This window comes from Camelus ferus, chromosome X (assembly GCF_009834535.1).
Source record: "Camelus ferus isolate YT-003-E chromosome X, BCGSAC_Cfer_1.0, whole genome shotgun sequence".
Classification (NCBI taxonomy): domain Eukaryota; kingdom Metazoa; phylum Chordata; class Mammalia; order Artiodactyla; family Camelidae; genus Camelus; species Camelus ferus.
Genome location: NC_045732.1, coordinates 41,118,834 through 41,132,762, shown reverse-complemented (window position 1 = coordinate 41,132,762; position 13,929 = coordinate 41,118,834). Strand labels below are relative to the sequence as shown.

The 13,929-nt window shown below is 35.4% G+C and overlaps 1 protein-coding gene across 1 annotated transcript in view; it reads right to left on the bottom strand.

Moving 5' to 3' along the window:
- Positions 1-4,392: 4,392 nt before the first annotated feature.
- WNK3 (WNK lysine deficient protein kinase 3) overlaps positions 4,393-13,929 on the bottom strand; it is a 98,951-nt gene continuing 89,414 nt past the window's right edge. Inside the window, exons 16-17 of the mRNA XM_032474663.1 lie at positions 10,679-10,881; positions 4,393-6,904 (exon numbers count right to left, since the gene is read on the bottom strand). Of these exons, the coding sequence (XP_032330554.1) occupies positions 6,575-6,904; positions 10,679-10,881 (533 nt within the window). The 3' untranslated portion in view covers positions 4,393-6,574. The remainder of the gene's footprint in view (positions 6,905-10,678; positions 10,882-13,929) is intronic.

Sequence of the window (13,929 nt, the reverse complement as noted above, 5' to 3'; positions counted from 1 at the left end):
CTGTGTATGTTTCTTCATTTAGTCTCAAAATACCACCACTGAAGCAGTTATCCTTTTTAGATAAGGAAATTGAAGCTGAAAAGTTAAGGAATTTTCCTAAGTTCACAAAGCTAGAACACAAATCCAGGTCTGCTGGACCCCCCAGAGGTATCCGTATTGACTGTAATAAGAACCAGGGCCCATTTCCAGACCAGCCTGATTTTCCAAGTGCAAATTTATTGTGAAAGTCAACAGAGATGTCTAACAATAAGCACAGTTAGCAAATCTGAGACATATCTCTTTTAATACAACCACCTCATTTTACAAATGAGAAAATAGAGGTTTGAGAGGTCTATGAATCAAAAAAACCTGTGCTTGTTCTACTATGTACCTAAGAAAATACTTTGGAGCCACTGGGTCAATAAATCAAGGTAATAGATAGATTTTTTAAAAACACTTTAAAAATCCTCATCTAATCTTGAGTATTTCTGATTAGGCCTCTTATTCTTCCCCCAGGGATATTTGCATAAACATATGTATGATTCTTCTACCTAAATTATCAAATGAACAAGGGAGTCTGACCTCATTTGACAGCTTCCCAAGTCACTGAAGGGTGGTAAAAGAAAGATGTGGGAGGGAGACTTCCAAATGCACTTTGTTCTAGAGGTGAACCATAGACACTGTCAATATAGAAGGAAATACTCCATAATAAGTTTGTGCAAAGGGGACATTTTGAATCTTTGCTTGTACCATTAACATACTTCTACTCCTGAAATTATAAAATAAGCACTGGATATAATCTCATGAAAGATATAGGAAAAGAGTATATACTAACCATAATAATTAGTTGAAAACCCAGTCTAAATGTATTTTGATTATTATTCTTAGGGTATATCTGAGAGTTAGTATGGCATGGGATTTTCCCATGAGTTTGCAGTTAGACAGACCTGGGTTTGGATCCAGGTTTCACCATTTACTAGCTATGTTACCTTGGTAAATTCTTTCATCTCTGTTCCTCAGAGTTTGTATGTAGAGACAGTAACTGACCTAGCTTATAGGATTGTTTTGTGAATTAAAAAAATATCACAAGCCTAACTAACACAGTAGGTACTCAGTAAACCATAGTGACTTATTATGGCTCATTGAGAAGTGAGAATTGAGAAGAAGAGGTCCAACTCAATTTGTTGGAGCTATAAATCAAGAGGGAATACACAGTTTGGTTAGTTTGTTTAGCCAGCATATCTACAGGACTAAAATTTTAAAAATCTGCTAAGTCAGATTTGATAAATGAAGAGCCAGTTTAAGCCAGATGATTCCGGTAAATATGACAGCATTTTAATAAGATGACATACTCATTTTAACACAGCCTTTATTTTCTGTTTCAAAACAAAATTTCCAGGAAACAAAACAAAATACTTAACAATGGCTGGGTACAAATGAAATAAAAATCACAGCTTCAAAGAACCAAAATCAGACACCTGCTTAAAGGCAGATCACTTGGTTTACCCCCCCCCAAAAAATGTTAATGTCAAGAAGGATTAAAATTAGGTTTAACAACATTCCATATAATGCTACATTCCCCAATTAAGAAAGGAGAGTTCACATATACAACTAAATGTTAAGTGTAGAGAAGTGGCTGAAATTCTGCATACTTTATAGTAAATTATGCATGAAAGTTTATTAATTGCATAAACTTCCTGAGTGGCTCCCATGCTGCACTAGGTCTACATGCTTAATACTCATATCAAACAAATTACAGCTTTAACTGATTGAGCATGACAGACCTTGAACAACTGCACTTTCTGATCAGTCACTATTTCTGCTGAAGGTATTTTCTGAACCACAAACTTCAATCTGAAATCTGAAATTATAGTGAAGAAGAAACGCAACATAAAAATTAAAAAAAAAAAACCTGGAAGGATGATAAGCACGCATTTAGAAGTTTTATTTTACACTGGCACTTTTTTTTTCCAAGAGCCCAGTTTCTCTCTTCCCTTCTTGCTTGACTTTTAGCCTTTTGGTTTGAGGTTTTTTTTTTTTTTTTTTTTTTTTTTTTTTTTAAATTAAAATAAAACCTTCCAGAATGGGAGCTGTTGGTTTGTATAATCTTCCAACTATCTCAGTTGAAAATAACTTCAGTGTAACCTAGTTACTATCCCAGGCCCCTGCCTATGTTGGCTGTCAAGGTCCCTGACCAATGTTTGTGTTCATCCTTCACATACAAAGACTATTTCCAGGGTGACCTGAAAGCATTTGGCTCCAAAAAATTTCTTACTGACTTTACTTCAAAGAGTTTTATCAAGTTTGAGTGTCACCATTTTACAGTCTGGATTGTTTGTGTTTTTAAAATTTCAATCCTAGAAATTATACTTACCAAACCAATAGCCTTCTCTATGCACCCCCTGCAACTGGTTAATCTTCTAAACAAAGGGGGGAAAAACAAATCCCCAACAAACTACAGGATGAAAAATGAACAATCAATTCTAGAAAATGGCCTGCACACCACCTCAAATATCTCAAGATTTTTCTGAATCAAACAAGATTAAATAACTGAATCTCAAACTGATGGCAAGTATACCTCAGGAATGTACTTGTGCACTGAAGCCTGAAATACAGTATTTACTAACATTAAATATGCTGTAGTGTTATACACAGTAAACACGTGAAACAAAGAACGTGATTTACAAACATTTGCTCAGTTTTCTGGGGAAAAAAAAGGAATGCATTATGTTTATCACTCAGAAAAGACAGCAAAGAAGAAAGTCAATGCCTCTGATAAACTTTAGAGATTGAACAGACAGTCACCAATAACTACAATTCAACTAAAAGCACATATGGCCATTTTAAGGTAACAAAATATCACTGCAAATACCTAGCAGTATGCTAATACGCTGAATGACAGGCCACTGCTGTTAAGGTTTGTCAAATATTTCATTGCGGTAGTTAAAGCAATTTCAACCCATAGCCCTTTAGGCACACAGACAAATGCATCTCTAATAAAAGATGCAAAGTTACAGGCACTGGACTGTCTAATTTAGGTAAATTCTTACCATTTGTTTATTTTACAACTAACTCCTATAATTAAGTCCTTCATTGCCACCAACTGGATTTATTTCTCTGCTCTCCATCCTCAAATCCCCAAAGCTTACTTCATAGAGGCATGTGGCTCTCATCACTTAAACAGAGTTTGGTGGCAGAGTGATGGTCCCTCTCATTTCAAACTCATAGCTAGCACTGGAACAAGAAGGCAGGCCAGATTAGAACCTGAAAGAATACCGAGAATCAAGGCAAAAAAGCAAGTTTCACAGGCAGTGTTTACTTGTGTACCCTAAAACAGCACTGAAAACGAGGTAGATAAACAAATGTAACTGGACTGGAATTAAAACTGGGGTTCTAAAATGATACATCCCATCATACTGTACATAACACTCCACACTCAATCCAAAAATCGCAGCAGAAAAGTGCCTTTTAAACTTTCACAGATAATTTTGCTGTCAAACCATCAGAATTCATGCTTGATATAAAACTGGCAAGAAAGGGATGAAAAACAAAATGGTTATTTGTTATACTACAGCAAATTGCCTTAAATAGAGATTCAAGACTGCTACAAATATACATAGGGTTATTTTCATTAGATTTATACCAATACTGGTTTCATATTCTTATGATGTTACACCCAACTTCACAAACATAGCAGCAGGTACTTCATGATGAAATGCTCACATTGCCACATATGGAGATACAGTACTGTTCATCAGACTTGCACTCTGAGAAGTAAACATGGTGGTTGGACGTACAGACTACCCCCAGATAAACTTTACAGGTAGGATGGTTTAGTATAACCCTTTTCTCTTCTACAAGAAGGAAAACGGAAAGGACAGGTTTGTATGTGTGTGTTGGAAATGAGTAGAAGGCCCTTGTTATACAGTAGACTCTTTGTTAAGTAAGAAGGGAATTTCTGAGCTTTACCTCAAGAATTAATTATTTCTGGGGAGGAAAAGTACCTCGGCAAGGATGAAAACAGCACTATTATATGATTTAGCAAAATTATGAAATGATGCAAACCCCCTAGATAGAAAACTAGCTAATATTTACAGTCAAAATGACTATAATCTGAATCAAACATTTAAGTAATGGAAAAAATAACTTAAGAACCCACAGTGATGTGAATAACACTGACTTCTTCATTTCTGCACAAGCTCACTTTTTTCTGTATTTTTAAACTTACACACGTTACATATACATAATGTATACATAACATATATGTTAACCCAACTACTGCAGTCAGCATGGAGACAGCAGTACACTACTCACCATCTTCAAACTTTAGAAGACTACTTTTCTTTCCAGCAAAAAATCTGAAAAGATTCTAAGTATTGCAAGGCACTGCAAAAGTCTGCAGGCAAAAGAATGATGAATTATACATAAAACAGAGGTGGTGGCAAAATGTGGGACATGTGATGTAGAGCAGCCATTAATAAATGTAATTGTGCATGTCATCCATGTAGCTTTTTCCATCCTGGGGTACACTGTTTAAAAGGATTGCAACTCGAGAAGAAGGGATCTTAAAACCTGCAGTACTTTCACTTTATAGGTTGTTAAGTCTCAATGTAATTACACAAAGCCAACTCTCATAATGAAACACAGGCAGTTTTAAAGAATTACAGATTTTAGGCACATTGTTTTTCTACACACGGAAAACACTGCAATGCAAGAATCTGCATTACACTAATGTCCTAAAATCACTTCAACTTGCAAACCAAGACTGTAGAAGAAATTTGAAGAATCTTCACCTAAGACTTTAAAAGACTCATCAAAACCAGAGTATGTTTTATGAAAAGAAACTGTGGCTCTTATCAACAGCAATTCTCAAAATGCTGCCCTGGATGCCCCAAACGACAGCAACAGAATCTTTAAGATGCTGAGTCTGATCCTCAGGTAAGCAATATAAGACACATTTTTCTGAAAAAAGAAGGTACTGAATGCCACAAATTAGACTGTGCAAAAAAAAAAAAAAAAAAAAAAAAAAAAAGTACACCCATTAAGTTTTCCTCATTACCAGGCAAAATCATGGGGTAAAATTTTTAAAGGAATATGGAGGAAAATCTGTTAACAGAAATGTTGGGTGATAATTTGGAATGTTTACCAGTAAACAAACTCATTATTAGGTAAATGTGTACTTGAAATCTTCAGAGTGGAAAGTAAGTATTTTAAACATGTTTATATGTGGTACTCAATAAATACCATTTTAGAATTCTATTTGGATTTCACAGACTGAACATTAGGTAACTCTGTGACCAGCCTTTTAAGATTATTACAGTTAACCTTCTTGAAAACCAAAAATGTATATTTTGACATTGCCTCCTCTCCTCCTAAAACTGGATAAAACCCAGTAAAGTGCAACTTGACAGTGATCTCTCTCAGATTCTAAAGAGGCTGCCAAAATCATCTAAGACCTAAAATCATCTAAGATGCTATAGATACTAATAGGAAACTGTAACAACTAAAAAAAATGGTAATAAAAAAAAAGCTAAGGGCAACTTAAATAGTATCCTTTGAGGGTCTACTACCTACTGCAGGACAGTGTATACCCCACATCGTTTAGAACCCTGTAAAGCCAGTGTTTTCATGTGTAAGTCTCAAAACCTACAAAACCTACTGTGTCAAGTAAATTTCACTTCAGAAGAATGGATTAATAGAGGTGTAACTTGAATCCTCTTTGTTAGGAATACAAAGATTCCCCCCAAATGAGATTCATATCAGCTGCAATAATACCCCTTGCAAAAGAATGCAAGCCAAATCAATGCCTCTCAGATGCTCAAAAACAATGTAGAGTGCACATGAGAAACAAGGAAATAGCTGCTCTGAATTACTATGGAAATCCTAAAGCAGCTACAGTATCTGCAGAATCAAGGAACTGTTACAGTTCTGTTTTTTCCTTTCTCTCCGCCTCACCTAAAACAAGGCTTCACTCCTACTGCTGTGACGACGGGAAGAAAATCACATTAAAAAGGGCTCATGGCCTATATTGGTTGACAAAGTTATTCTAATTTTATACACCAAAACATTTCCTGCAGCAAGTTACCCTGCCTTCTGCGAAAGGTAAACCTAAGATAAACATGTGAAGAATCCCATAAGACTCCGGCTGTTAGAGGGTCTCACTTCGTCCACATTTGGGGAGTATCAATTTAGTTTTTACATCTTTTAAAGAAAAGTATCATCCAGCTGCAGAGAGCAGCAATAAAAAAATGGGAGCTTCTCAGCAATGCATGTAAAGTGTCCTGGAAATGGTAATGCTCAAGCCGAGCTTATTAAAGCATTCTGAACGGTATTTTTAAAAAATCAAGTATCAAAGAGGATAGGATTTGAAGTGAAAAAACATTTCTGGGTGCAGTGTTCTATGTACAAACTGCACAGTTCTATAGGATGATGAGCTATATCAAATACTACACTGGAACCAAAAAAAAATACAGTGGAAAGTAAACTCAAATTAGGGAAAATATGGCAGAACTCAAGAAGAAGAAAGTTTAATATTTCAGGTGTCCTGAAAATAATTCTGAAAAAAATTTCCCTTTTCTTCATCATCTACTCTGATTCATTTGGGACCAGGAGGGATCGTGGATGGATTCTGCACTGATGAAGCTGGAAACGCCTGCAAATTCATCCCCGGCTGGAATGGTGCCCCAGACTGGGTAGGAATTACTACAGATTGTTGTGGTGTTCCTGAAATTCCTACCCACTGTACTGGATACCCTGGCCCCCCAACAGCATTATACTGACAAACATGGGGCATTCCATATGATGATAATGGCCCGGGAAATGAAGGGAGTGAGAGTCCTTGTGGCAAGGAGGTTGGGACAGCTCCACGGATTTGGGACAGAGAAGGAATCCATGTTGATGTGTAGCCCATAGTAGATGGAGTATTCTAACGAAAACAAAAATAAAAACAAAGATCAGTTTATTTGGTAGATGCTTTTACCCGTCTATATTCCTTCCTATTCTTTTTTGGCTTACTACTCTCCCAGTATTATTCCGAGTAGCTACCATTTTTGGAGTACCTTTCTGTGTGCTAAGCAGTTACATACATACCTTATTTCATTTCGTCTTCATAATTGCCCTGCAAGGTAGGCATTTTTAGATGAGGAAACAGAAGCTCAAAATTGAAAACACCCAACACTACTAATCAAGCTAATAGCAAGCTGAGGATTTGAACATAGTTCCAGCTAACCCCAACTCTGTTCACAGTTTAGTGTCTCCTTTCCTCATGCTAGCACTACTCTTCTATTTTTACTTCCATTTGTTAGTCCCAGGCATTCTTTCATCCAGGGACACAGACAACAGCCCATCTTAATACATAATTCTTTAGAGACAGAAGATGATTGAGTGTGGTACAGAGGAAAGAGCCTAGCATATAGTAGGTGCCCAATAAATGTCACCTCCCTATCCTCTTCTACTATCTAAAGTCTGACATTTCTGTTATATTTTTAGAAATTTAAACTTGAGACAATTATGGTTTTTTTGCAACACTGAGAAAATATATTCCTGCCTGACCCTTATCATATCATGATTATGCATATGTATAGAGATTACTGAAATCTTATGCACATGGGAATAATCTCACTTAAAGGAGAGCTTCATACCAGTCCCAAATTCTTAGTTCGTCTAAATTGATGGTCAAGCTAAAACCCTTTATTTCAACTGAAGTTTCAAACTAAAGTTAGGGTAAAGGTTTTTAGCTTGACTCAAGAATGAATGACAAGATCTCTTAAGGTAAAAAAAAACACATTTATTTAAAGTTCAGCAATCCCTTTTTCATATCAGAGTTTCTGTTCTTTAAAGTGTAATTAAATTCAATGCTACTGATTTTAAAAATAGCACATATGGTATGGTCACATTTTTATAAAGCTATTTCTATGCATCCATATACAGACATAGAAAGATACCTGAAATTATGTTTAACTAAAGTTAGTGACAATTATTTCTGGGTGGTAGGATTTAAAGGTGGTATTTTAAATTTTTGTACTTTTCTGCATTGATTAAATTTTATAACGAACATTAATATTTTACAAACAATAACAATGTGATTTAATTTTTTAAAAAGCCTAAATTGTTGATGACTTGTTACACTTAATCTTCTCTTGCACATTTCAAAAACATCTCAGATTCAAATGACCAAAACCAAACATATGATCCTTCTTCTACCAAAACACACTGGCTGCTCATGTTCCCCATGTTGACAACTGGTATGCTGGAATGATAACCAGTTAGAGCAGCCAGAAACCTAGCCTTCACACCTCTCCTCTGCCAAACACCAATTCTGGTCCATTTTATCTCTTATACATTTCTTGGAATCTGTTCACTTCTCTTCACCTCAGCTTCTCTTTATCTGGACTACTGTGACTAACTCTTAATTGGTCTACCAACATCTACCCTTATCTCCAATAATCTTTCTTCTTGTTTCAAGCCAGAGTGATCTTTCCAGAAAACAAATCTGATCATGTCAAACCTAGGGCTTCAATGACTATCCATCTTTCTTAAAATAAAGACAAAGTTCCTTATCGTTACCACCACTAAGATGCTACCTACCTCCTTAGATTCACTGTGCAGCAGCTCCTCTCGGTTTTCTTCACTTCAGCCAAACTTGCCTACTTTCACTCCCGTCATGCTCCGTTTCCCCATATAGGGATTTTGCATATGTTGTTCTGTTTAGAATCATATTTCCTCCCCTTTTTGCCTGGTTAACACCTACTCATCCTTCAGATCTCTGCTCAATCATCACTTTCTCAGGGAAGCTTTCCTTAACTTCCCTTTACTAGGTCAAATTTTCCTTACTGTATGGTATCCTATATTTCTCCTCTGTAGTCCCTATTAGAGGTGCAATTTTATATTTATTTAGCTAAGCCTGTTCATATCTAACTGTCCCACCAGCATAAAAGTTCCATAAGAATTGGGAAAAAAAATACTTGTTTTTGCTAATCAAACCCACTGCCTAGCAAAGGGCCTGGCACACAGCAAAGGACCTGGCATATAACTATGACAAAATTTTCTAAGGCTACAGAACAGTAACATGCAACATGGGCTCTCTACACAAAGATATAATCAACTGAACCTAAAAATACAAAAAGAGTTACCATATATAGGATACCAGTACGTGTTAGGCACTTTATGGGTGTTACCTCATTTAATCCTCACAGCAATCCTGTAAGGCAGGTAGGTAGTATCCCTACCTGGGATTACTCTGTTTTAAAGACATGAAAATTGAGGCACAAATGATTTGTCTAAAGTCACACAACTAGTAAATGACTGAGCTGATATTGGAACCCAAGTCTGTTTAAGAATCTTCACCACTTTTATTCATACTACATTTTCTACTCACTCTTCCTCCAAACAGCCGCCATTATACTGAAATAAACCACCCTCCTACTCTCAACAAAAGCCTCCATTTATACAGTACTCAGAGGATCTCTCACTGGCAGCACAAATGTATTTATGCTTTGAAATTTGCCTCTAAAGGCTTCCAATTTTTACAATGGTGATACTATCTGTGTATAAATTGGTGCCAGGAAAAAGATAAATACACAGAGTCCTCAAGTAGATTACACTGCTTACCAGTTTGGAAAATCTAGTGTTTTGAAAATTTTTATTCAATGTTAACACTAAATGTATTTTCAGGCTTTCTTTACCAAACCATATGCAATGACTATATATACACATACATATATATACACACTCATATATATACATACACACAAACACCCTACACAAATGTAACAGACACACACACACAGATATATCTCTTTCAATTATATGGGTTGAGAGTCTAAGCCCTGATTCACATTTTTGTAGATTTACTCATTTTGAAAAAATCATACTTTAAAAATTCAAACACAGAAAAGTACAAAGTAAAATAAGGCCCAAATTCCACCATCCAGCATATTTTAATGGATTTTCCTATTTCTATGCATATATATATGTATATATGTATGTATATATATATATAATTTTACATAAATAAATATTATATATACTGTTCTATGGGTCTGTCTTCTTCCCACTCTAAGAATGCACTGTGGACATCTTTCTACATTCTACATATGCCTAAGGCCATATGCAATTAACTAGGCATCTTGTCCATAAACTTAAGGTACCTTTTATAATATTCTAGCTTAAAGGCCTTTAAAAGTCTTTTTCATACTAAACACATAAGACAACTTATTGGCTCTGAGAACATTGATGTACAATATAAGATAGCTTTTCTTCAAAACCCAAACTCTTCTTGTACCACAGGATTGAATTAACCCTCACTCCATATACTTTCTTTTTTGACACTTGATTTTTTTAGCTATAAAATAGTCTAAAAGAAGGGTCAGCAATCTACAGCCTGCCACTGCTTTTCGCAAATCAAGTTTTAATAGAATAAAGCCACGCCCACTTGTTTAGGGCTGCTTTTGCAGAGTTGAGTAGTTGCAACCACATGGCATGAAAATATTAACTGGCCCCTTCCCAGAAAATGTTTGCTGACCCCAGGGTCTAAAAGATACTTTGCTCAAAGACATAATGAATTTAGACAAGGATAAAAGTGTCTATGCTGTCAAGTCACACCACTCTCTCATAGTGACTGTAACCACAGGCCTAAGTGAATCAGTTTTTATGGTTTTTAGTTCTCATAAATAAAGAAGATCAGGTATAAACAACTTACTTCTTGTACTTTGTTCCAGTTGTCTGTCTCTAGTTTCTGTTGACTCTGTTTAAGTTGGTTTAAACTTGGCTTAATAAGAGAACTTCCTACTGTTTCCTTTGTCCAGTCATCCACCAGTTTGTGCAAGTCATCTGTGAACATCCCTTTTTTACTAGCTGGAGATTGCTGGCATGACGCTGCACTACTTTCCACACATAGAGGATCTATAAGGAAAAAAAACAAAGAAACCATGGAAAGGAATTCAAAGTGATAAATAAATACTCTTTTTTGGCCAATAATGGAGAACCACAGATAAGGTAACCAGACATTCTAGCTTATTTGGGACAGTTCTGGTTTAAAAATGTTGCCCTGGTGTATTTACTAACAGCATCCCTTTCACCCTCAAAAGGTTCCTCTTGTTTGGACAGTAAATTATATGGTCATCTTAGGTATAAGTCAAATATAATAAATAATATCTCAAAAAATTAGTATCAACCCTAATCTTTTCATCAGTTTCCTCAGACAGATACTTAGAAAGAAGAGTTAGAAAACAATTAATGTTAAAAATGGAAAGAACCTTAGAAGTCCAATCCAAACCACTTGTTTTATAATGGCGGAAATGAGGCCCAGAAAAAGTAAATTGACAAGCCTGAGTTCTTGCAATTAGTTACCAGCAGAGCCAGGCCTAGAACTCTGAATCCTAGACAAGAACTCTCTCTTTTCAATATACTATACTGACTTTCAACAAGCTTCAGGAAACCAGAATCTCCCATTTCATTTTTTAACAAACATTTCTGTTTGTTAATGATAAAAAGAACGTGTATCTAGAATGGCAGAAACATGCAGATGTTTGTGAGCCTCATGAGTTCTGGAGCACAAGATGTCCAAATAGATGAAAGAAATCAATTACAGATGTCTCCATCAGTGAAAAGTTTCCTAATCTGAACATCGCACTAAGTCTTTAAATTATTTAGTATTATTATACACCCTTACTAAATCTTTCTTACAGAAAAGATTCATAAAATTCCTCTGATTTACATGTCAAAACTTACAAAGTGGGTCTAAAGTGAACTTTAGGAAATACAGTTGTGAAATTTAAGCACAATAACATCTCCAGGGATTTAGTTAATGTGAAAATTTCTCAATTGTTATGGTACTTTTTTTTAATTGTGAAAAATTATGGAAAATGTAAAAAGATAATGCAAGAAGCCTCCATATTAACACTTTCAAAGTAGTTTTCTTTAGCTTCTTTGAAGGTTCAACAAGTATTGTTCTATTTTTTGGATGGAAAGATTGGGAGCCAGGAGGTAAACAGCTGAGGTTATATGCTGCAGTGAGAACCCAGGTATCCAGACTATTTGGTCAGTGTGCTTTCCACTGTACCATGGCAACCCATGCAACATACTGGGAAATGGATGAGAAAATTGCTTAATAAGGAGAAACATGATATTCTCAATGATTACTTATACATAGTCTGTTATTCTCTATGACCCCTGAGCTACTGAAGGCTTATGTTCAAAGAAATTAAAAATTAAATGGAAACATATTAGTGAAAATTGCTTAGGAAGAGTTTAATGAATTAAGTAGAACACATTCTCATATATAAAAGAGCTTTATAAAAATAATGTTTGCTAATTTGGGGCAACCATGATGTAACAAAATGACATACCAATCTTGTTGGAATTCCTACTTTTCTGAGACTTAAAGCCCAAGGACATACAAGTCAGCATATAATAAAAGTATCATTTTCCTGTTACCTCTCTGTACATTTATCTAATTCTCTGTCAACTCCTGTGAGAGAACAAATAGCACAAAAATGTTGGGGAAGGCTCTGGAGCTGAAGCCTTTATAGATTATGTTCTTACCCTGGAAAAATGTCAGCAGGTAGGAATAAAAAGATGATGGCCAGAAACATATCCAAATTAGTGCCAGCATTTTTGCCCATGTAGCTTCTTTTAGGAGTTATTTTTGTGCTCATTCCCTTTAGTCTCTAAAAAAACTTGTTGCACAGAGCTAAGTTTGAATGTCATTCACTTAAGAACATTTCTTTTTTTGCTGTTGAAGTACAGTCAATTACAGTGTGTCAATTTCTAGTGTACAATTTCCCAGTCATGCATATACATACATATATTTGTTTTCATATTCTTTTTCATTAAAGGTTATTACAAGATATTGAACATAGTTTCCTGTGCTATACTGAAGAAACTTTTTAAAATCTATTTTTATATATAGTGGCTAACATTTGTAAATCTCAAACTCCCAAATTTATCCCTTCCCACCCCCTTTCCCTGGTAACCATGATTGTTTACTATGTCTGCGAGTCTAATTCGAACATTCACCCCAAAGTTCACAGCAGCACTATATACAATAGCTAAGACATGGGAGCAACCTAAATGTCCATCGACAGATGACTGGATAGAGAAGTTGTAGTATATTTATCCAATGGAATACTACTCAGCCTTAAAAAAGAATAAAATAATGCCATTTGCAGCAACATGGATGGACCTAGAGATCATCATTCTAAGTGAAGTAAGCCAGAAAGAGAAAGAAAAATACCATATGATATCACTCATATGTGGAATCTTAAAAAAAAAAAGGACACTATGAACTCATCTACAAAATACTTAAGAACATTTCTGCACTAAGGGAAAATCGAATCAGGATTTTTCTTGTGTATGAATCTGGTGGAACAAGTGATCTTGATGCCACTTAAGTGAAGGAAGAAATAATTAACACACCAAGTATTTTTTTTATTGAGATAACATTGATCTATACATTATGTAAGTTTCATGTGTACTACATTATATTTCTACTTCTGTACACCTTACAGTGTGCTCACCACCAGAAATTTTGTTTTCATCCATCACCATACAGTTGATCTCCTTTACCCACTTCACCTTCACCCTATTCCTCCCACTCTGGTAACCACTACTCTGTTCTCTGTATCTTTTTTTGTTGTTGTTGTTAACCAAACCAAGTATTTAAATGAAACAGGGGCTGAGGCAAGACTACTGCTAAGTAGGCAACTGAAAAGGTCTATGTACACACACCTTCCATAAGTTACCAAGAACAATATGCCACTGGAGAAGGAAGAAATGTTATTTGAAAGTTATTCAGTGCCTAACTGTGCTTCACACACGGAAGGAACATTTATTGATTTCATTGGAGAGTTATTCATATATTGAAGTTTACAGACTTTTTAAAAATTACCCAACCAATGCACATTAAAAGAAGTCCTCTACAAATGTGTTTTTATGATAGGTAGTAACACT